The sequence below is a fragment of the Achroia grisella genome, unplaced genomic scaffold (genome assembly GCF_030625045.1).
Source record: "Achroia grisella isolate CSIRO2021 unplaced genomic scaffold, CSIRO_AGI_Agris_v1 utg39164, whole genome shotgun sequence".
Lineage (NCBI taxonomy): Eukaryota > Metazoa > Arthropoda > Insecta > Lepidoptera > Pyralidae > Achroia > Achroia grisella.
Window position 1 is genome coordinate 75,292 of NW_026712835.1, and position 23,480 is coordinate 98,771.

General features: G+C 45.5%; 3 protein-coding genes across 3 annotated transcripts; 1 reads left to right on the plus strand and 2 right to left on the minus strand.

Annotated features, from left to right (window-relative positions):
• The first annotated feature begins 90 nt into the window (after window positions 1-90).
• LOC131844068 (transmembrane protein 138-like) lies at window positions 91-3,766 on the plus strand. The gene is made up of 4 exons (XM_059192846.1): window positions 91-348; window positions 977-1,049; window positions 2,093-2,264; window positions 3,550-3,766. The coding sequence occupies exons 1-4, from the start codon at window positions 221-223 to the stop codon at window positions 3,654-3,656; spliced, it is 480 nt and encodes a 159-aa protein (XP_059048829.1). The 5' UTR covers window positions 91-220; the 3' UTR covers window positions 3,657-3,766.
• A 7,353-nt stretch (window positions 3,767-11,119) lies between these two features.
• LOC131844070 (uncharacterized) lies at window positions 11,120-13,366 on the minus strand. The gene is made up of 4 exons (XM_059192848.1): window positions 13,281-13,366; window positions 12,782-12,936; window positions 11,165-11,380; window positions 11,120-11,130 (listed from the first exon to the last, which is right to left on the minus strand). The coding sequence occupies exons 1-4, from the start codon at window positions 13,304-13,306 to the stop codon at window positions 11,120-11,122; spliced, it is 408 nt and encodes a 135-aa protein (XP_059048831.1). The 5' UTR covers window positions 13,307-13,366.
• Window positions 13,367-15,652: 2,286 nt separating this feature from the next.
• On the minus strand, window positions 15,653-23,302 carry LOC131844072 (uncharacterized). The gene is made up of 7 exons (XM_059192849.1): window positions 23,141-23,302; window positions 20,601-21,723; window positions 20,054-20,390; window positions 18,785-19,277; window positions 17,953-18,243; window positions 16,842-17,038; window positions 15,653-16,000 (listed from the first exon to the last, which is right to left on the minus strand). The coding sequence occupies exons 1-7, from the start codon at window positions 23,300-23,302 to the stop codon at window positions 15,784-15,786; spliced, it is 2,820 nt and encodes a 939-aa protein (XP_059048832.1). The 3' UTR covers window positions 15,653-15,783.
• Between the last annotated feature and the right edge of the window lie 178 nt (window positions 23,303-23,480).

The following is a 23,480-nucleotide window of genomic DNA, read 5'->3' on the forward strand; positions in this document are numbered from 1 at the left end:
CAGATCAGACGGATTCATTCAAAGAGTAAAGTAAATATACTAAAAGGAAAACAGACTGCTTGATCTGTATTTCTTTATTTGTCAATAAAATATAATTTCATTTGAAAATTTATGCAATTTAATCAATATAAAAACGAAAAATAACAAACCATTATAATAATGAATGTTGACTTTAATCAAAACTATAAAGTAAAATAATCACATAATTTATTTTGTTACAATGAAGTTGTCAACGCCTAGATATTCGTTTTGTTTGTTTTTCCAACTTCTTTTTATGTTTTTGGACTTATTATTTAATTGTATCAGTTTATTTCCACGTAGTCGTGATGGGCTTCTCGTTTTGTTCATGTAAGTAAACACCAAGCAATCAGAAACGTACGCTTCTATTCCCAATTCAAAATTCCATCGGAAAAAAGCAAGTGACGGTACTTTAAATTGTAATGGTAGACTGATATTTTTTTTTATACTACTATATAGTGGCAAACGAGCATACAGCCCATGTGATGGTAAATGGTTACCGTAGCCTATGGACGCCTGAAACAGCAAGGGTGTAGCGTGCGTGTCGCTGACCCTTAAGAAACCTTAATATATCCTTCTTGAAAATTACATGCTGTAGTCTCTAGAGAAATCCTCGGTAGGTGGTTCATTCCATAATCTAAGTGTACATGGGAGGAAGCTCCTCTGAAACCGCACTATCCGAGACCACTTGGGTTCCAGCGTGTGGGGATGAAATCCCTGTCGATGGTGTGTGGTGCATGGTAAAATGTAGCCGTAGGCATCATGTGCCCAGATAACGAGGACAATTTACAGTGCCTTTGACTAACCCAACTGAGATAATAATTGTAAGAGCATGATTATAATATAATAGTAATAGCCAAAAATTTCTTCCAAACAACCTTTGCCTAAAGGAGAAACCACTGCTCTGTTACAGATGTTTAACTTGGTTTATTGTAGAATCAATATGTTATTATTTCAGATTCCAGGACCTGTTCCTCATACTGTCTATCACTGCAATGCTGATGACCTTCTTCTCAACATATTTATTTCAAGTGAGATTATACAAGTTATTTTAGGTTTTTGTATAATTTACATGTAAGATAGTTCATTTAATGGGAGATAACTGTTACCTATGGACATGTACATATGTATATGTTTATTTATGTTATACTGTATTTGTATATGTTTATTTATGTTATACTGTATTTGTATATGTTTATTTATGTTATATGTTTATGTATGTTTTACATGCACAATGGCCGAAATGAGAAGCTGATTGCGGAAAATGCAGTCCAACTTACATGTTTATGTTATGTTCTTTGTGGTTTACATTTCTCATGTTCCTTTAACCTATATGCAGGCCCATATTTAATAACATATTCTGTGAAAATTTCATTCTAATACTCCATCTTTTTTTTATGAAAAAACTAGGTACTAGCCCCGTCTTCACCCGGGCGTATTATACATATAAACCTTCCTCTAGAATCACTCTATCTATAACAAAAATCGCTTCAATATCTGTTGCGTAGTTTTAAAGATTTAAGCACACATAGGGACGGACAGACAGCAACATAGATTTTGTTTTATACTATGTAGTGATGCATTTCAATTGTAGTAGATGTATGATGTAGTATCTTATTGCTGAGATACCATCAAGACTCTTGACAATATGAAGTATGGTAAACAACTTCCTATTTGTTTTTCTACTCGCAGATTTGTTAGGAAATATGTAATATAATGTTAATTAATTAACATATAACAGCTTGATGTGTTTCACACAGTTGACATGTGTATTACACATTGTGATAGTTAAGTGAGTAGTGTGCTTAGTGTTTTTTTATGGATGATAATGGAATGGTAGCACCTGCCTGCGCTAACGGTTTATGCTGGCGGGGCACCAGTGGAGGATGATAAAATGAGGTCAGGTCAATTAGCCCACCGTGACAAATTCCCAGTGAATTTATCACGATGGTTTCCAGGGGGAACACGTGGACGTCAACCTGACATGCTACGTTGCTAGCAATGGGATAATCAATCGTCATTAATAACAACGTGTGATACACGAGTGACGGGTGTGGTGTGGTGTGGTGTGCAGGCTGGTCTGGTGGGCGTGCTGGTGCGCAGGTTCGGTGCGTGGGGCGCGGCGGCGGCGTCGTACGCGGCGGCCAGCGTGGCGCTGCACGCGGCCTGGTTGCTGCACAAGTGGCCGCGCGCAGACGCTGTCTCCCCGCCGCTACTCATACTGCTCTTCACTGTGCACAGATGCCGTATGTACACCATCTTATTTCCTATAGACGACAGTAGAATGGTGCACTCGCGTACGGTAACGGTTTACGCTGGCGGGGCACCAGTGGAGGATGATAAGATGAACATGAGGTCAGGTCCGTTACCCCAACATGATGGTTTCAGAAGAAACGCATGGAGGGCAATCTACCATGGTACATTGCTAGCAATGGGGTCAACAGTGCGCATTAAATTCTCGCCTCAGATTATTCAATGTAGTTTGCTGTTTAATATAAAAAAAAATCCTAATTACAATATTAGATATATATATGGCCCTTCTAGTAAATTATAAAAATACCTCTTAAAATAATAAACATACGAAATACGGCAAGCGTACAGTTCATCTGACGGTAAACGATGATTTGCCTATAAATGCCTGAAGCATGTTAGCGGTGTATTATTATAGGGGCTTTAATGCCAGTTTTGTTTTTTTACAATTTACAGACAGATAAAGTAATGATGAACAGTATAAAAAAATTTGTGATCAGAAGTACAATAGTTTAGAAGAATGTTTGCAGAAGAAGCCATTTTGTAGTTAATTTCCCGCGCAAACGCAACGCGCCACAGATGCACAATATGCAAGACGCGCTGCCGCAGTAGAATGACGAGCGCGTCATGGCAGTATGTGCGATGTTAATACTATGAGTATAACAAGCATATTATTAGTACCCTTCTTGGATAAAACATGCAAGCATCTCTCAGTGAAAAACTAAAAATCTATTATCACTTTAAATTAATCAACTTATTTATGATGATGGGCTATGCTCGAAGTTACTCTGCGTGATCGAATCAGAAATGAGGAGATCCGCAGAAGAACCAGAGTGACCGATATAGCCCGAAGAATTGCGACTTTGAAGTGGCAATGGGCAGGGCACATAGCTCGTAGGACAGATGGCCGTTGGGGCAGTAAAGTCCTCGAGTGGCGACCACGGACCGGAAGACGCAGCGTGGGAAGCCTCCAGCAAGGTGGACCGACGATCTGGTCAATATCGCTGGAAGGCATTGGATGCGAGCAGCGCAGGATCGATCGTCGTGGAGATCTTTGGGGGAGGCCTATGTCCAGCAGTGGACGTCTTCCGGGCTGCGATGATGATGATGATGATGATGATTTATGATGATAATTAATTCTAAATATTACCAGGGCATTGTGTTTTTATAATGCCTTTATTTCCTATCATGTCTATAGACTATAGACGGGCCTTCAATATATTCACCATACCATAAACATGGCTCCTTAATTTGCAAATCATATTGTGAAAATATTTGCAGTGTCACCCTGGTATTACTTCTTCTACAAGCGGGCGGCGCTGCGGGTGAGCGACCCGCGGTTCTACGAGGACATGGACTGGATCAACCACCAGCTGCAGACACATTGAACGACCCTCTGGACACGGCTTCCTTCGCGACACAACTGATATTACCCTCATTTGATTATCTATAAATAAGTATGTTTCTAGTCAATGAAGATCTCTATTTAAATAAAACATTCCAATATAGTTGTGTTATTCATTATTCATATGTAAATATCCCTCTCAGGACTTTTATAGCTTTAATCTTCCACATTTTTTTTTTTCGGACTACTCTAATGCTGTTGGCAGCAGTTGGCCTTTACAGCTTCACCGGATGATAGAGGGCGAGTGCAGGTGGCACTCCAAATCCGTGTAAGAACTTATGAAGCGGCTGAAGACCAACTCCTGCCTGACGTATACGACTTTAGTCTAAGGTACTAGGGGTTCGAACCTCGGCTCAGGCCGTCGTAATATCGATCCCCGTTTGAATTTGACGGGGGATCGATCGGAGGGGTCTTCAACATAATATTTTTATTTTAAACATTATTCTTATTATATCTATTATCGCCTTGTCTTATGTACTATCTCTATTTTAGCTGAATGTGTATTAATTTATATCAATTTATTATATATATCATATCCCATCAAAAACATAAATGTGAAATGATAGCCGAGTTCAATATTGTGATATATACCTTAATTGTTAACTTCGACGACAAAAGTGAGATCTAATGATCAACCTGGTAGCCAGGGATGGATCAAAGTTAATTGGTGGCTATCGACGTTTTCATAGAATTTTAGTATTCGTCCAATATAAGTTGAAATAGAATCAATTAAATTAAAAAATTATAATAAAATGGTAACAATTAACCAGTTTCAGTGGAAATAATTTCTGGAAGTAGGTTATAATTTTGATCTATAGTTGATCAGTGATAAAAATGACGATATTTTGACTTTAATATCTAAATAACCGTTTGAGATATGTTTATGAAATTTGGAACACATATTTATCTCGCAAGTCTCAACATATGTATGAACGAATTTGACAGGTTTATGTGAAAGAGTTTTTGAGTTATGAGGGGGTCAAAAGTGGCTCCAAATGGTTCGTGCAAAACTACACACGGTGGTGCTCGCCAGTTCTCTTACTTGAACTCGGCTTTGACACGCTCCCGCGTATCTAGATCATAAATCGTGTACAACACGGCAAGACACCACCCCAGGTCTTGTGCTGAAAAACAGCGTTGCAGCGCTACACATTACTGAGCACACATTCAGTAGATGCTTGACTAACATACACATTACACATGCATGTTTTTTTTTTGTAATTGTCGCACTGTTTGTTATATTTTTTTTGTTTGTTTAATGTAGTTTTTTCTTCTACTGAATAAATATTATTTAATTTCATTCATTATCTTTTTTTGTCTATTTATTATTTTTTCTTATTATGTGGCCCCCTCGAGTAAAAGAGTCCTCCATCTTCCGCGATCCTCTCTATCCATGGCAGTTCGCATCCAGTCTATTCCAGCTATGATTTTTATGTCATCTGTCCATTTTTTTTTCTGCCGTCCTACTTTTCTTTTGTCTGTCGGGCCCGGCCATTTTGTCGTTACATTAGTCCATCTGTCTTTGCATCGCGCCATTTCAGGGCTTACTAAATTTATTTCGATCATGCCCCTTCTATGGATGGAAGACTTTATCGATTATATAAGAACCAAGAGTAACCTGACATTGAGAGTGACGCAGCTGGAGTCGAGTCACAACGCGAGTTTTCTATTCTATTCTATTCTTAATCGGCTCTTATCAAATAAGAATTGAAACTAATTGAAAGACAATAAATCAATACTGCAGGCTGACTGAACGCACATAAAACAGAAATAGTATACAGGGTTCCCTTCCTAATAAAACATCCTCGTACAAAGAAGTAAAAATTCTCGAATATTGGCACAATTTGGCTGTCAAGGTTCGTACCAATTGCAGTTTCACAAAATCCCGTACGGTTGGAATCCCTGACAGTATTTGTATTATGTATCTCTGGAGAAACATAACACAGATTAAGTAAATATATTTAATAATGTTTTAACCAGAGATTATATATTTTACAGCGCAATGTGTTTAACGAATGCAATAACATAATACCATTTCCTTTTATCCACTAGTGTTTAATATTAAGTAATTTACAAAATAAAAAACGCCATGTTATGGTATCGAAACTTTTGTAATTAATTTTCAAAATTCGAATTTCAAATCATTGTGTAATAATAAAAACATTTATAATAAATTTTCAAAATTCGAACTTCGAATCATTGTGTAATAAAAAAAAACTTTTGTAATAAATTTTCAAAATTCGAATTTCGAATCATTGTGTAATAAAAAAAACTTTTGTAATAAATTTTCAAAATTCGAATTTCAAGAATTGTGTAATAAAGTAAAATAAACTTAGATGGCCTAGAAGGTTTTATATTCATAATAATTCACTATGGTTTATTAGATTACTTAATTATATATGATTATAAGCATTTGCACGCTTTTAAATGAAACATTACAAGAGATTTTCATTATATTTTTAAAAACTGTACTTTTTACAAATAATTAATATTATTTCCATATTTATCGGAATATTCTTAATCGTCGTATTGACGCTTAGTATAATATAATAAGGAAAATTTATTACTAGCAGTATTTAAAAACATTTATTTAATAACAGAATTTCAATATACTTTATTAATTTACATTAATTACTACTTTATCATTACATAGTATAAAACAAAGTCGCTGTCTATCCGTCCCTATGTATGCTTAAATCTTTAAAAGTACACAACGGATTTTGAAGCGGTTTTTTCAATAGACGAGTGAGTCTAAAGGAAGGTTTATATATATAAAACATGTACACCCGTGCGAAGCCGGGGCGAGTAGCTATGATTTAATAAATAGGTACGAAACTAATTCCGATGACCTCTGATTGCCGTTTTATGTTACGCAGCATCGTTCTAGAACGGTTTTTCCCAATTAGTGGTACGCGTACCTCCAGGGGTACGTGAAGTTGCATCAAGCTTGTAGTAAAAAAAAACAATTTCCGAAATATTATTTTATAACGATCATCGTGCACTGGGAAGGCCTCCAGTAAGGTGGACCGACGATCTGGTCAAGATCGCGGGAAGGCATTGGATGCGAGCAGCGCAGGACCGATCGTCGTGGAGATCTTTGGGGGAGGCCTATGTCCAGCAGTGGACGTCTTCCGGGCTGCGATGATGATGATGATGATGATCGTGCACTGAGCATTGTGACCGACCGTGCAGTTGCCACATCTCGTCATTCGGCTGCTCCCGTCACCCGTCACCCATTCCTGCTTCCCGCCAGTTCGGTTTTTGTCGCATTAGTATGATCGCTACAATAAGGGATACGCAAGGTTTGAGGTCTTTTTTGAGGTGGTACGCAGCAAAAACTAATTGGGAACCACTGTCCTACAAGATGCGGAGTATCAGTGGGCTTATACAAAGCATGTTAGCTGGTCTGGTGAAGTCTCCCCGTACTAGAGATACATGAGGTGAGAGGAATTTTATCTTCTGTAGGTTGTCGCCCTCGGGAGGCGGCTGGCGTACTATCAGAAAGCGGCGCGGCACAGCGGGCAGTTGGACTTGCCGCTCGACGAGAACCACTTGCGCTGCACCACAAACATACAGTGTACAATCAAATGAGAGGTTTATTTTTTAGTTCTACAACTGTATCACTAGATGGCGTAAGTATTTAAGGGGGTGAATCTGTACATGTCCCCTTAGGGTTTAGGTCTAGGATCTACTTCGTCGAGAACCTGGAAGCTTCAAATGGTAGAGGCGAGAGACAGAATAGATGTTTTTTTTATGTTGAGCTTATATACCAAGTTACACGTGTCGCGTACACGCGCTGCCGCAGATAGCAACGGCTTGTATAATAGGTCGTGCAGCTGCGTTGCTTATGTGCCACGTGCCAGCGATAAGAGTTCTAGGAAGTTGCAAGGACTAAAATTGGCACGTGTAATAAGTATGTTGTTACAAGTAAGTTAAATAGTATAAACATGTGTAAGAATGGAGTTAAATATTTTTGGTCCGTATATGACATTTTATGAAAATAAATGAGAGAGAGAGAGAGATAGAGCGGGGCACGTACCATGCAGGGCGCGTGGAACCTGTTCTTGCACTGCGCGCACTGCATCCTGGGCAGGTGTCCGGTGCGCGGGTGCAGGCGGCAGTAGCACACGTAGCACTGCGAGTAGCTCGCCACGTGTGTGAGAGAGACAGAGACAGAGACAGAGAGAGAGAGAGAGAGAGAGATAGAGCGGGGCACGTACCATGCAGGGCGCGTGGAACCTGTTCTTGCACTGCGCGCACTGCATCCTGGGCAGGTGTCCGGTGCGCGGGTGCAGGCGGCAGTAGCACACGTAGCACTGCGAGTAGCTCGCCACGTGTGTGAGAGAGACAGAGACAGAGACAGAGAGAGAGAGAGAGAGATAGAGCGGGGCACGTACCATGCAGGGCGCGTGGAACCTGTTCTTGCACTGCGCGCACTGCATCCTGGGCAGGTGTCCGGTGCGCGGGTGCAGGCGGCAGTAGCACACGTAGCACTGCGAGTAGCTCGCCACGTGTGTGAGAGAGACAGAGACAGAGACAGAGAGAGAGAGAGAGAGAGAGGGAGAGATGCAGGGCGCGTGGAACCTGTTCTTGCACTGCGCGCACTGCATCCTGGGCAGGTGTCCGGTGCGCGGGTGCAGGCGGCAGTAGCACACGTAGCACTGCGAGTAGCTCGCCACGTGTGTGAGAGAGACAGAGACAGAGACAGAGAGAGAGGGGGAGAGAGAGAGAGAGATAGAGCGGGGCACGTACCATGCAGGGCGCGTGGAACCTGTTCTTGCACTGCGCGCACTGCATCCTGGGCAGGTGTCCGGTGCGCGGGTGCAGGCGGCAGTAGCACACGTAGCACTGCGAGTAGCTCGCCACGTGTGTGAGAGAGACAGAGACAGAGACAGAGAGAGAGAGAGATAGAGCGGGGCACGTACCATGCAGGGCGCGTGGAACCTGTTCTTGCACTGCGCGCACTGCATCCTGGGCAGGTGTCCGGTGCGCGGGTGCAGGCGGCAGTAGCACACGTAGCACTGCGAGTAGCTCGCCACGTGTGTGAGAGAGACAGAGACAGAGACAGAGAGAGAGAGAGAGATAGAGCGGGGCACGTACCATGCAGGGCGCGTGGAACCTGTTCTTGCACTGCGCGCACTGCATCCTGGGCAGGTGTCCGGTGCGCGGGTGCAGGCGGCAGTAGCACACGTAGCACTGCGAGTAGCTCGCCACGTGTGTGAGAGAGAGACAGAGACAGAGAGAGAGAGAGAGAGAGATAGAGCGGGGCACGTACCATGCAGGGCGCGTGGAACCTGTTCTTGCACTGCGCGCACTGCATCCTGGGCAGGTGTCCGGTGCGCGGGTGCAGGCGGCAGTAGCACACGTAGCACTGCGAGTAGCTCGCCACGTGTGTGAGAGAGACAGAGACAGAGACAGAGAGAGAGAGAGATAGAGCGGGGCACGTACCATGCAGGGCGCGTGGAACCTGTTCTTGCACTGCGCGCACTGCATCCTGGGCAGGTGTCCGGTGCGCGGGTGCAGGCGGCAGTAGCACACGTAGCACTGCGAGTAGCTCGCCACGTGTGTGAGAGAGACAGAGACAGAGACAGAGAGAGAGAGAGATAGAGCGGGGCACGTACCATGCATGGCGCGTGGAACCTGTTCTTGCACTGCGCGCACTGCATCCTGGGCAGGTGTCCGGTGCGCGGGTGCAGGCGGCAGTAGCACACGTAGCACTGCGAGTAGCTCGCCACGTGTGTGAGAGAGACAGAGACAGAGACAGAGAGAGAGAGAGAGAGATAGAGCGGGGCACGTACCATGCAGGGCGCGTGGAACCTGTTCTTGCACTGCGCGCACTGCATCCTGGGCAGGTGACCGGTGCGCGGGTGCAGGCGGCAGTAGCACACGTAGCACTGCGAGTAGCTCGCCACGCGCGCACTTGTTGCTTCCGCCCACATTTGCATCGCCGTCAGCACCGATCCGTTCTGTGGAGCCAAGCAAAATGGTGTTTAAACATATGCTGTATAAGGTTCATTATAGTAATAAGATACGATGGGACTGGCATTATCATATTATGATAAAAGTCCCTAAATAAATGTAAGATTAAAAAAAAAAAAAAAAGGTTCATTATCATACAAAAGGCCAAATTGATGGTCTGAAGTTTCCGAACTCTTCCGAACACACTAGTGAACGTAGTGTACATCTTATGACAGTTACTCATCAAATTTAATTACTTGAGTCAGTTTATGCTTTTATATTTTTGAAAGGTAATACGTTTATGTAAATCAAAGACTTAGACTCTGTGTACGACGACTCTGTACCATCATTTACCACAGTGAAATTTTGGGTAGCTGAATTTAAACGTGGTCGTAACTTGGGAGATGATGAACTTTCGGGACGTCCAAAAACTGCAAATAACGATGATAACATTGCTAAAGTTCACCAGACAGTATCAGACGATCGAATTAAAGTGAGATATATAGCAGAGGTAATGAAAATGTCCAATGAATTAGACATTAAAAAGCTGTTGGCGTGTTCGATGCTGGGTTTGGTAATGTTAGACCAAAAACGTGGTCGAAAGTATACAACGTTCTGTTGGCGCAATAAATCAGAGTAGGAATTAAATATTGTATATCAAATTTGGATACACCCTTATATACTTGAAACAAAAATACACTTAAGTGGGTTGCAAAGATGGAATAGTTTCCAAAAAAAGCAAAATCTGTTTATTCTGCTGGGGAAGTGACGACGACTGCTTGTAGAGATAATTATGGAGTTATCTTAATTGATTATTTTTAAAAAGGAAAAATTATTACAGAAGTATGCTATATATCATTATTGGATAAGGTGAAGGAAGAAACTGCTGAGAAATGTTTATATTGTAGAAAAAAATAATCCATTTTTGCTAGGACAACGCGCTGCTTTACATTTCAGCGGTTATCTTGGCAAAAAATTTTGATTTAGGGTTTTACTTAGTAGTTTCAAATGAGTTTTTTTTTCTTATCTAAATTGCGTTGAGGAGGATAGAAATATTTGTCTAATGAGAAGATAGTTACTTTGCAGATGAGAGAGAGAGATGGGATGGACACATTAGAGAGATTGGAGCATCTTTGGGAGAAGTTCGTCGGAGTATTATTATTATTACGAATCTTTTTAGATCATTCAGGTATTTATATACGGGTATGGGTTTATCTGCTTGTATTTTATGTTCTATCATGATCGTTATATAATTACATACTAATATTTAACAAAGAAAAAAGTACCAAACGGTTCCTTTAAGTATAAAACTGATATATCTAAGAAGCTGTGCATTCGTAGTCACCTGGTACCCGAGGTAGAGGAGCAGCCAGTGCGTGCCGGTGACGGGCGAGGCTGGCCCGGGCGGCGGCGCGGCGAGCTTGGGCAGCGAGAGCGGGTGGTCCGCCGCCAGCCACACGCGCAGCTCCAGGCGGCGGTCCTCCACCGTCAGGGCCGCGCTGGCCTCGCGCGACGACCGGTGCGCCGACAGACACAGCCCGGGCACGCGCGGCGCGGCCTGCACCACGCGCGACAGCTGCGCCGACACTAGTGCGGGCGACACCGCGCGACGAGCGCACCCGGCCAATAGACGAGCCGCACGGGGCGGAGCCGCGGCCCGCCAGGCCCGCGCGGCGGCGGCGCCGGGCCCGCCCACCGCGTGGCACACCGCGCGGCACGACAGCGCGCCCAGGCTACTACCCTCCGCCTCTGTGCCGCGCCACGGACTACGATTAGTGATTTGTAGTTGTCTCTACGAAGTACTTGGCTACCGATTCTCCCTCCGAATTAATATCGATTAAACTTTATTTGAACGAGTATAATGGTTTTTGCCAAACGAGCTGAATATACAGAGGTAAAGCGAAGAATTATGAATGAACAGACTCTAATTAATAATACGTGGTTGTCTCCACGAAGTACTTGACTACCGATTCGCCCTCCAAATTAATTGGCGATCTTTTTGACTAAACTTATACGAATATAATGGTTTTTGACAAACGAGCTGAATATACAGAGATAAAGCGAAGAATTATGAATGAAATATCTAATAAAATCTTCACACCTTGAGAACAATACCCCCAAATGTAGAGCCCACCCAGCCCAGACCCACAACAACAATTTTATTTTCCCATACAAACCACTGACACCTATCAAACAGATCAGGTGCGTTCAGGAATTTATTGCTTCACTAAACTTAATAAAACCCAAGACATATTATTTAATTCTGAGACGAAACGGAATTCCTGGGGTCAGATAGTATGTACATAAAAATATTGATCTTATATATTAAATGACAATAAGAAAATGTAAGATGATGTTAAAGTACTTTATAATCCATAAAATAATATTGTTTGCATGCAGCGCCAACAGATGGCGCTGTAACAAAATTGAAACGCGCTAACGTTCCGTTTTACAGAAAGTCAATATGTATTTTGCTTTATAACATTTTAAGACGAGGGAAAATGTTAGGACACTTGATACGGCACGATAATTACATGAAAATTATTATTGAGGGTAAAGAGGGGGAGGGGAAGACCAAGGAATAGCTACATCAAACAAATTGAGGACAAAATGGGAGTCGTGTCGTATCAAGAATTCAAGAGCATGATGGTAGATCGCGAAAGTGGCAAGAGCTCCACCGACAAGAGCGTAGCTCTTAAATTATGAATGAATGAATGAATATATTTTGTACCTGTATTTGAAACCGACCACTAAACCTTATATACACGAGTGTAGTGTTTTGGTTTAGGACTTTGTGGTTTTAACAGGTGGAGTGACACACACAGTTTAGACACGGCAGTGCTTTGTACGCAATATTGTATTTGTCTTACTAGACATTATTAAATGCAATTATTATATTGATGTATATAGGTAACTGTGTCCCATAGATTACCACTTTACCACCACAAATTCAATGACAACAACATTTGCTATCGTTAAAACGTTTATGAGTTTCTCTAAAAACACAGCGTCGATATAAAGAAAGCAGTGTGATGCAGATATACCGACATTGACACATTTAAAATATAAATAGCTAAATTAAATGGATAATCAAAATGAAAATATCGAAAGAATTCAATCCTTTTGGATGCTTTTAAAATGATGTCTGACCGTCTACGGTGTAGTGTCGCGTGACGTTGAACATGTCGTAGTAGGGCTGCGGCAGTGGGGGCGCAGACTCGGGCGCGTCCTGCACCATGCTCACCACCGCCGCCGGCAACAGGCGCAGCGCCACCGGCAGCATCAGCTCCGTGTACTTCTGCTCCCTAAGCAGGTCCAAATAAATCTTTAAAATAAACCGCTCCAAATCCGATTTTGGAGATGTTTTTTTTAATAGATAGAATTATTTTAGAAGAAGGTATATATATATACACCAAACCAGGTATATACACCAAAATATTATTTTTTACAATTTTTGCCTGTTCGTTTGTTCCGACTGGTCCCTGAAATGGCAGAACTGACTTTGACAGGACTTTTATTGGCAGGTAGCTGATGTAATAAGGAGTACCTTAGGCTACTTTTATTTTAGAAAAATACAGTTAAATTTCACGCGTTCAAAGTCGCGGGGACAACTAGTAACAAAACATTCAAAATAAAGCATTGTACGTACTGGAAGAACTGTATGTAGTGGTACATGAGGTCGCCGCCTGCGGGCGCGGCCGCCGCCGCCGCCAGCAGCACGTGCAGCGCGTCCTGCACCAGCAGCGCGCCACGTGCGCGCGCACGTGTCGACTCCGCGCACGTGGCCGCCGCGCACGTGGCCGCCGCGTGCGCCGCCGCCAGCCGGTACGTGCGGTCCATGCGGTGCACCACCAGCCGCGGCGGGGGCTTCTCCTCCTCGCTGTCTTCGGACCCCTCGCTCCACTCCGCCAGCGCCGTCACTGTGATCGCAGTTACCGAGTTTCATTGTACAGTTGGTGCTCACTCGATTGTATCCGAATAACTAATTACGGAGTCATAAGAAGAGAAAAAAAAACCGAGTTCTTCCTCCCGATCAGCCGTTCGATTAAAATGGAAATAGAAATTATGATAGTCAGTGTCGAAATTCATGTCACTAGTTGAGGTCAGTCCTCAGACTAAAGTCGTATCCGCCAGACAGAAGTTTGTTTTTGCCGCTCCATAAGTTCTTTCGCTGATTTGGAGTGCCATCTTAATAATTTGGTGAAGCTGTAAACATTAGTTGGGTCCGATAGCATTAGAATAATAAAAAAAAAAAGACGAAAAATACTACAGATGTGCTTTGCATATATGTATATAGAATATATACGATCCGACGACGACGAATATACAATATTACATTGCTCATTTCCTTGGCCCTCATTTACGTAATTGATGTAGTACATATGACGTATTTGTAAATTATCCATTAAATTAGAAATTATGATTCCAATAACCTCAGAGTTTTATTCATGAATCTATATACACCACATCGTGAAACAGTGGACAAGTAACAGACCAGAGCTTCGTTAATTTATACCACTACTATTATAAATCCTGATGCTGCGTTCTATGTACGTAACATTCTGAAACAGTAAACAATGAACAGAGAAGGAGTAGCGGTGTGAGTGTATACTGTGGTCGTGGGCGGTGGTGGTGCGTACCGTCGTGCGCGGCGGCGGCGCGCGTGCGTGCGAGCAGCGCCGCGTGCGCGAGGTAGTGGTAGCCGCGGTGTGCGGCCGCGCTCCACGCGCCGCACGACGCCGCCACCACCGCCACCAGCTCCTCCACGTCCCCCGCACCGCCCGCCTCCCCCGCACCGCCCGCCTCCTCCCCCGACAGCCCCCGCTCCGTTGCGGTGGCCGCAGACAGTACTCGCGCCCGTCCACACGTCATCGGCTCTGCGTGACTCTCTGTAACCATCAGCATACAAGTTTTGTATGATTTGAAAACTTGTCAGTTCTTCTCATCACAAAGTCATTCCGAACGGACGGTAGATTTGATATATCATAAAAGTCTGTAATAGACCTACATAAATAAAGATATTTGGAATTTTGATAACGGCCTCGGCAATCTAATAAATTCACACCGTCCTACTCCAAATGGTCACGAATTCGATTACTCGTTATTCGTATTCGTGAAAATTATTATTTGTATTAATCAAACTGACTTTTAAAAAAGAAATTCAGTTAAATTTCTTACCAGTTCTTCTTAATTTATTTTTCGTCTGTATACTGAACTGGATAGTAAGAAAAAAATATTAATACAAAAATTTTGACTTTCATAATTTTTAATTTGACTTTAAATAAACCCTCCTTTTCGATTCGGCTTTCGGTTCTGTCCGTCCCTATGTGTAATTAAATCTTTAAAACTACGCAACGGATTTTGAAGCGATTTTCTTTAATAGATAGAGTGATTCTAGAGGAAGGTTTATATGTATAATACATGTACAGCCGGGCGAAGCCGGGGCGAGTATCTAGTAATATATAAGTGAGCAAACGTGGAGAGGTAACGCACCGAGCAGATGCAACAGCAGATTGCGGCTGGTGGCGAGCAGTGCGGGCGCGAACACGTTCCTCCACTCGGGCATCAGCGCGGCCACATGCGCCGGCGGCTGCCGTCGCTCACACGCGGCCGGCAGCGCGCGCACCCACCGCGCCGCGCTCCCCGCCAGCCGCGCCGCGCTCCGGTGCACCAGCGACACCTGCACACCACACGCTCTACGCTCCGCCGACGACGCATTCGGAATTATCCGGAACTCCACATCACTAACTACCCCCTTCCCCTCAATCTGATCTTGAGTGCTAAGTCATGCAGCACATACAGAATTATCTGGAAGTCTACATCACTGACTACCCCCTTCCCCTCAATCTGATCTTGAGTGCTAAGTCATGCAACACATATGACTGTGTTATCTGGAAGTCCACTTAGAAGTGGACTTTTTAAGTGACGTTAAATTTAGTTTATATATATTGTAAACATCTCATATCAGGTTGTCCCCTTTTGAAAGTGTAGAAAAATCTTCGTAAGACGTTCCCTAGCTACATGTTATGTTAAATTACATCCCTAGCTTCAATAGTCTGGACTAAGAGCTTCGTAATCCAGTTGTACAAAGGTCGTTACTACTGGAGTCGACACCGAGGCAAAGAGACCCCGAGGCCCCAATCTTCAATCCCTTAGAGAGGTGCGATTGAGCAGACGCGACCCACCTTGGCGGAGCCCCAGTTCTTCTTGGAGAGGTCGAGCGAGGCGTAGAGCGAGCAGAGCGTGATGGTGGTGAAGTCCCAGTGGTGGGCCGGCATGTCCCAGCCGCGCTCCGCCACCAGCAGCGCCAAGTACTCTGCGATGGCCGCGTTGCTCACCACCCGCGCCCACGGCGCATCCGATATGTCCCTGTCGTACGACATACATGTTATTGTCATACATTTACGGTACTGTTGTAAATGTGACCTGTTCCCGATGGTTCCATGTTTATATAAAAACTAGCTACTCGCCCCGGCTTCCTTCAGGTGTACATGTATTATACATATAAACCTTCCTCTTGAATCACTCTATCCATTAAAAGAAACCGCTTCAAAATCCGTTGCGTAGTTTTGAAGATTTAAACATACATAGGGACGGACAGACAGCGACGATGACTTTGTTTTATACTATGTAATGATCCACTTCCAAAAATATACTTTAAAATTTTTAAGATTTCTAACTTAAGAATAATTCTAAAAAACAATTATAATGAGCTTCAATACTAAATAAATATTTATGTTAAGGGTTGTCATCCTCATTACAGCCTTATGATAGTTGTTAGGGATGTGATATTAACTCTATGGTTGTCTTAGAGGAAGAACTATAGATAGAAAGGAAAATTACTTCAATAGTCGCTGGTGCAGATTTAAGTGGCTATGGCGAGGTAGAGTGGAATGACTAGTCATGCTCACTAAAATGTCCAGACTTGTGGCGGCGTGGTGGGCCGGGTCATTGGGCTCCCTAATATATGGTCGAGCGCAGTGATGGCTGGCCCATCTGTCATACTCATACATAAAATGTGAACTTACAAGGATTGTTTAAAAGAACAACACAGAAGTTTCTTGCTCGTTCTTCTTGTGATGAGATAGCTTTCCGAATGAGCGGTAGATTTAAAAAAAAATGTTGACTATTCAAAAGTGCTTAAATTAAGTTTATTTCATTAAATGATTTTCTAAGTGGGTAGTGTGTAGTGCGGGGTGTGGCGTGGCACCTGTCGTAGAGCATGATGTGGTTGCGGTCGTAGTAGAGGTCTATGACGGGCCCGGGGTCTGTGGGTCCCGGCTGTCCGAGGTCTGCGGGCGCGAGCCTCTCCGCCGCCCGCACGCTGCGCATCATCACCACGTGGGCGGTGGACAGCGCCGCCCCCTCCGCCCCCTCCTCCTCGGCCCCCGCCCCCCGGCTGTTCGCCTGCGACCACACGCACACGTCACGACATATTTCAAAAACGAGTGGCACTTTACAGAGAACTATGCGCCCATATCATTCAGAATAAAAACTGCAGGCACAATTACGGGCAATCGCACAATAAACAAGTATATATGCGTTGTATGTGTCAAATACATGGTCGTAATATTACTTTTTATTAATATTTTTGAATTTTCACACTATGAAACATTTTTTTTTTGTATATTGAGTCCTCTAGGCAGTTACTCTAACTAATAAGGGCTAGGGGAGGGGCATTAACAAGTACTGAACCAATAAATTTTAAACTTCTTAAAAAATAACGTATTTTATTTGTGTCAATTCTGAAAACAACTCCTTTACACAAAATCCCATTTTCCCCCATTTAAGTTCAGTCACCATAAAAAAAATGGATTTATAGATATTAATAATGATGACATCTCATAAAAGCTGAAGTTTCAAGCTTTCAAATAACATATAATTTTTATTACAATGTTATACACTTTCGCTTAAAACAATGTTTGAAGGAGGTAGCGCTTGAGTCGATTTGGTTGCTTGCGAGTGTAGTTAGCCGGCCCTGGTTACCATCCTGGAAATCGGTTCCGAAGATGCTAGAAGCGTCAATCATAATGCTACGTTTACATTCAGCCGCTTCCCCTGCCACTCGCGCTGCCGGAAATATTGCCGGGCGACAACTGAGCGAGAGGGCTGAATGTAAAAACACGCTGCCACTCGCGCTGCCAGTCCTTTGACTCGCGCACGAAAAACCGACAAACGAGGGAGCGCCGGACAACGCGAGTAGCAGCGCCAATAGCATGGGAAGTATCGTGTTTACTCTCGCGCTGCTCACTTCCCTGCCCACTCGGGCTGAGTGTAAATGGGGCTTAAGACTGAGGAGAGCATCATTTTTAAACACGTACCTGCAAGCTATGGCAAAATCCATTTCCAGTAACCACCTCCGTCAGATTATCAATGTTCATCGTCGCATTTTCTCCATCAGACTCTTCAATTTCGGAAGACTTTGCTAATTCTTTAGTCTTGACGTCGTAGAAGCGTCTCGCGTACGACCAATAGTAGCCTTCCTTAGCCGCTAGTACGGTCAACTCCACTAATATTTTATTCCGTAAAGATATCGGCGTTTCCTGAATGATTTCTCCCAATATAGCATCCAATTTTGATTTAGTTTCTTGGATTAACTCGTAATAAGGCCACTGAAAAATAATTAGAATTATTAGACAACTTTCGAACAATGTTAAAGAATTAATTAGTTAAAAAGTATTGACAAATTGCTTGTAATATAGGGTGCAAGCAAAATAAATTTGATTTTTTTGGACCCACTCAACTCCTAGATTTAGAAGTATAACCTTTAAAATTTAGTTAAAACGAGAAATTTAAACTATTCTAATGTGACAGAGCAGAGAGGTTAAAAATAATAATAATAATAATCTCAGGACAATTTACACAGCGCCATCTAGACCAAAGTTAAGCTAGCTAAAGCTTGTGTTATAAATACTAGATAACTGATACAAATACATAGATACATTTTTTTCGTAAATACATACATATTAAAATATCCTAACAATCATACTTCATATTCAGGAATACAAATGTTAGTGTCGTGTGAGGAATCGAAACCGCGACCATCGGAAGTAAAGCTGTGTGCTAAACCACTAGACCATCGAGGTCGTCAAATATAATTGAATTAGATTAAGACAATGTACGGATGGTCTGATATTACTATAGTATACTCACAAACGCGTAGCCTTCATACAACGACTCAATAATTACATAATCCCTTAGAACTTTCATGAACTCAGTACGTAGATAATCGTCGTTCAACAACGTACTACACGTGTCCTCTGGCGTGTCATCATCGTCATCATCATCACCAATTGAAGCTGTATGTAGCAACATGGTGCGCAGATAGATGGACCGGAACAGTATTTTCGTGGCATTATATATAAAATCTTCTACTGTCAATTCTTCGACGTCTGCTTGCGAGGATTCTGCTACTATCTGCTTGATGTGCTCGTTGTCGTCGTCGAAGGGGCAGTTGAGTTTGCCGACGATGCAGTCGTATCGCAATGCGAACAGCTCGAGTGCAGTGGTAGGGCGGTCGGTGGTCTGGGGAGGGGGAGGGAAATCGAAGATTAAGCCCGTCAGTTCTGACGGACCGCCGTCGCACACCAGGTACGGGCACAGCGAGGTCGCGTGCTCGATTTTCGGTATGTCCAATTTGTCCGTACTGAAATATAGAAATAAATATAAACGTTTTGAATAGGTATTTCTGAGGACTTTGTCTCATATTTGGAATGTAGATTTAATAAAGAAGAACGAGTAGGTTACTTGGCAGGTGATCGTTTCAAATTAACATTATACAAAATTGGAGTCGTGTCGTATCAATCAGCGATGTTGGGGAGCTCCGTAACCGAAACTATCGGATATCCGATATAAAAAAATATTCGTAACCATAACCAAATCCGAAATAAAAGTTTCTGACAATATCGGATAGGGGCGGATCCTAATTGAGACATGTTATGTAACTATTTCATTAGCTATTTACATTTTACTTTTGAAATTCTTTAACAAATTAATATCCGTAACCGAAATTATCCGAAACTAACGGTGAATCCGAAATAATTTCATATCTGTATCCGGTATAATAAACATTACTATATCCGAAACCTATCCGTATCCGATATTTCATATCCATAACATCCCTAGTATCAACATTTAAAGAGAATGATAAAAGTGGCAAGAATATCGACAAGAGCGGGGCTCTTAAATTATGGATGAATGATGCATTATATCATCATTTTAAGTTTATATTATGAGTCAACATAACTAACTAACTATTGAAAGAAACATGGTAATATTCGCCGTAACTGTTAATCATGTAATACACAGAACGTCTGGCGTGTATACGTTCAGATAGCGGTCGTACAGTGCAGTGTTGGCGGAGTAGTCGCACATGTGGAGGAGGTAAGGAGGTGAGGAGGTCAGGGAGTGAGGAGCACGTACCTGCGGAACACGTGTCGGTGCAGCAGGGCACACGCGCGGCGGGCGGTGGGCGTGCGTGTTCGCAGCGCTGTTAGTCCGCGCCGCCACGCGTCCGCTCCTCCTCGCTCCTCTTCCTTCCGCTCCTCCTCCTCCTGCTCCTCGTGCACCCCCTCCAATTCCAGCCGGAATAAGTTCAGCATCAAGTCCTCGTACTGCGGGTAGTCAGCGTCCGGTAGAACGCGTAGTATATGCGTGGCCAAGTTCGTCGCCCGTACTGCGCGCTCCTTGTCGCTCGACGCGAGGGCCTCGTTTAACATCGATATTATCTCGCCCACCGTCTGCCTGCTCACTATCGTCTCTGGAAGTAATTAATTACGGTTGATAGTAAATAAAATAAAAAAAATTATCACATTTAAGATGTGGTGCAGAGAAATCTTCGTTCTATGAAATCGTTCAAAGACGAATACAGTCAGGTTAGTTTTCATTACGTCGAAAGATTGCTTTCCAGGCCAGGCCGCGGACGGCGGCGGGGGAGGCGTGGGAGGCGGGGGAGGCGGGGGACACGTACCTGGTGTGGAGGCCCCGCCGCAGCCGGCTGCCAGCAGGCTGGCTGCGCGCGCGTCGCTGGCGGCCAGGCCGCGGACGGCGGCGGGGGAGGCGGGGGAGGCGGGGGACACGTACCTGGTGTGGAGGCCCCGCCGCAGCCGGCTGCCAGCAGGCTGGCTGCGCGCGCGTCGCTGGCGGCCAGGCCGCGGACGGCGGCGGGGGAGGCGGGGGAGGCGGGGGACACGTACCTGGTGTGGAGGCCCCGCCGCAGCCGGCTGCCAGCAGGCTGGCTGCGCGCGCGTCGCTGGCGGCCAGGCCGCGGACGGCGGCGGGGGAGGCGGGGGAGGCGGGGGACACGTACCTGGTGTGGAGGCCCCGCCGCAGCCGGCTGCCAGCAGGCTGGCTGCGCGCGCGTCGCTGGCGGCCAGGCCGCGGACGGCGGCGGGGGAGGCGGGGGAGGCGGGGGACACGTACCTGGTGTGGAGGCCCCGCCGCAGCCGGCTGCCAGCGGCTGGCTGCGCGCGCGTCGCTGGCGGCCCGGCCGCGGACGGCGGCGGGGGAGGCGGGGGAGGCGGGGGACACGTACCTGGTGTGGAGGCCCCGCCGCAGCCGGCTGCCAGCAGGCTGGCTGCGCGCGCGTCGCTGGCGGCCAGGCCGCGGACGGCGGCGGGGGCGGCGGGGGACACGTACCTGGTGTGGAGGCCCCGCCGCAGCCGGCTGCCAGCAGGCTGGCTGCGCGCGCGTCGCTGGCGGCCAGGCCGCGGACGGCGGCGGGGGAGGCGGGGGAGGCGGGGGACACGTACCTGGTGTGGAGGCCCCGCCGCAGCCGGCTGCCAGCAGGCTGGCTGCGCGCGCGTCGCTGGCGGCCAGGCCGCGGACGGCGGCGGCGGGGGAGGCGGGGGAGGCGGGGGACACGTACCTGGTGTGGAGGCCCCGCCGCAGCCGGCTGCCAGCTGGCTGGCTGCGCGCGCGTCGCTGGCGGCCAGGCCGCGGACGGCGGCGGGGGAGGCGGGGGAGGCGGGGGACACGTACCTGGTGTGGAGGCCCCGCCGCAGCCGGCTGCCAGCAGGCTGGCTGCGCGCGCGTCGCTGGCGGCCAGGCCGCGGACGGCGGCGGGGGAGGCGGGGGAGGCGGGGGACACGTACCTGGTGTGGAGGCCCCGCCGCAGCCGGCTGCCAGCAGGCTGGCTGCGCGCGCGTCGCTGGCGGCCAGGCCGCGGACGGCGGCGGCCCGCAGCGCGGCGGCGGCGGCGGGGGAGGCGGCCCAGCGCCGCGCCGCCCGCGCTCCCCCCTTGGCCGCCAGCGCCGCCTCCAAGCACCACTCCGTCACCACAGACGCCATCTGCGACAACTCACTTCATAAATTACTACCCCCTCCGATAGTCCAATTCGGGAATCGAAATTACGGATTTATAAATAGTACAGCAAGCTGCACGACCATATGTGGCTGTTTAGCTCGAATGGGCCGCTCGAACCGGGAAATTCTACATCTCAGCAGGTTACCGACGTTAAACGTTATCGCGTTTCGCGTTGAGGTTTCGGGCGCCCTTTTGACGGGAAGGAATTAGGAATGTATAAGGGGGGAGGGGTCCCCTTATCCATTCCTAATTCCTTCCCCTACCCACCCCTTTCTTTACCATAGCAGCCGAATACAATATATTTTTTTACCCCAAGAGTTGCTGATGAACCCCTGAATCCACGTTAAGCCTGCCCTGCGTAATCTGGGGCGGGTAATACTGCGCTCGTAATGGCGGGTAATTTGGCCAAAAGGAAACATAACAAAAATCCTTCGGCTTTTACCTTGCTCAGTTTTTGCAACATCATGGGCATTCATTTAATTCTGAACGCCGTCCACCATCTAGAGACGGCGAGGCCGGCATTCTTACGAAGACGCAAATATCCTGTCCCGACGAAATTTCGTATCTGCCCTGCCCTGGATATAAATTGGAATACCATTTTATTCCTCAGGCCAGTGTCTTATGTCGGAGAGGATATTTATTGTCACCGCCTACCGGTACATTTGAAGGTACTGTGTAGATTGCGATGACCATCCACGCATCTATGCACGTATGGGACACAGTCACCTAGATACATCAAAATAATAATTGCATTTAATAATGTCTAGTAAGACAAATTCAATATTGTCTACTAGGCACTGCTGTATCTAAACTGTGTCACCCCACCTTACTTTTTCCTATTTTTATTTAGTATATAAGATCATTATTTCTATGTACATATTGTCAGTTTATCATTATCTGTAATATACATCGTCTCGACCAGCAACATCTTATTATTTACCCGCAACACACGCTTATACAGGTCCCATAGTGGTAACACCGAAACTGATCAATTCTTTGATCATGTCCAATGGCTACAGATTTTTTTCTCCAACAGATTCCGTCGGAGATCGTGGTTCTTGGTGATTTTAATGCCCATAATGCTGAATGGTTCGGTTCACGCGGGAAGATGGAAGATCTGTTTATGTAATCGCTTTGGCGTATGGTTACGCGTAACTGGTTTCCTCGCCTACACGAATTCCTGATGTTGTTGACCATAAGTATACCTTCACTGTTAGACCTTCTGCTGACTTTTCATCCAGGTGGCTATTTGACCTCTGTAGAAGCACCACTTGGATTCTCTGATCATTGTCTGATATTGTCAGAGCGAAATGCCTCTCACGCGTCCTTCTTTGCCGCGATCTACTGGTCGACGTCGTGTTTGACATTTTATGTCGGCAGATTGGAAAGAGATGCGAAGTTTTGTTGCTTCAAGTTTTGTTAACCATGGGAGGCGAGCATGTTTCGCACTGGTACGATCCCTATGTAATAGCTGAATCTGTCACCGATGTAGTACTTCAGGGAATGGAGATGTTTACTCCGAATTCTCTGGTACCTGTCGGTGGT

What these genes read in the sequence shown, in the direction of transcription:
- LOC131844072 (XM_059192849.1), bottom strand. Translation starts at nt 23,302, where the DNA reads ATGTCAAACACGACGTCGACCAGTAGATCGCGGCAAAGAAGGACGCGT. An exon ending in CGGCGGGGCCTCCACACCAG is followed by an intron (nt 20,391 to 20,600) that starts GTACGTGTCCCC and finishes AATTACTTCCAG; the next exon opens with AGACGATAGTGAGCAGGCAG. An exon ending in CACATCATGCTCTACGACAG is followed by an intron (nt 16,001 to 16,841) that starts GTGCCACGCCAC and finishes GTCGTACGACAG; the next exon opens with GGACATATCGGATGCGCCGT.
- LOC131844068 (XM_059192846.1), top strand. Translation starts at nt 221, where the DNA reads ATGAAGTTGTCAACGCCTAGATATTCGTTTTGTTTGTTTTTCCAACTT. An exon ending in GGGCTTCTCGTTTTGTTCAT is followed by an intron (nt 349 to 976) that starts GTAAGTAAACAC and finishes TTATTATTTCAG; the next exon opens with ATTCCAGGACCTGTTCCTCA. An exon ending in TCTCAACATATTTATTTCAA is followed by an intron (nt 1,050 to 2,092) that starts GTGAGATTATAC and finishes TGTGGTGTGCAG; the next exon opens with GCTGGTCTGGTGGGCGTGCT.
- LOC131844070 (XM_059192848.1), bottom strand. Translation starts at nt 13,306, where the DNA reads ATGTACCACTACATACAGTTCTTCCA. An exon ending in CACTACATACAGTTCTTCCA is followed by an intron (nt 12,937 to 13,280) that starts GTACGTACAATG and finishes GGACCTGCTTAG; the next exon opens with GGAGCAGAAGTACACGGAGC. An exon ending in GCGACACTACACCGTAGACG is followed by an intron (nt 11,381 to 12,781) that starts GTCAGACATCAT and finishes GGCGCGGCACAG; the next exon opens with AGGCGGAGGGTAGTAGCCTG.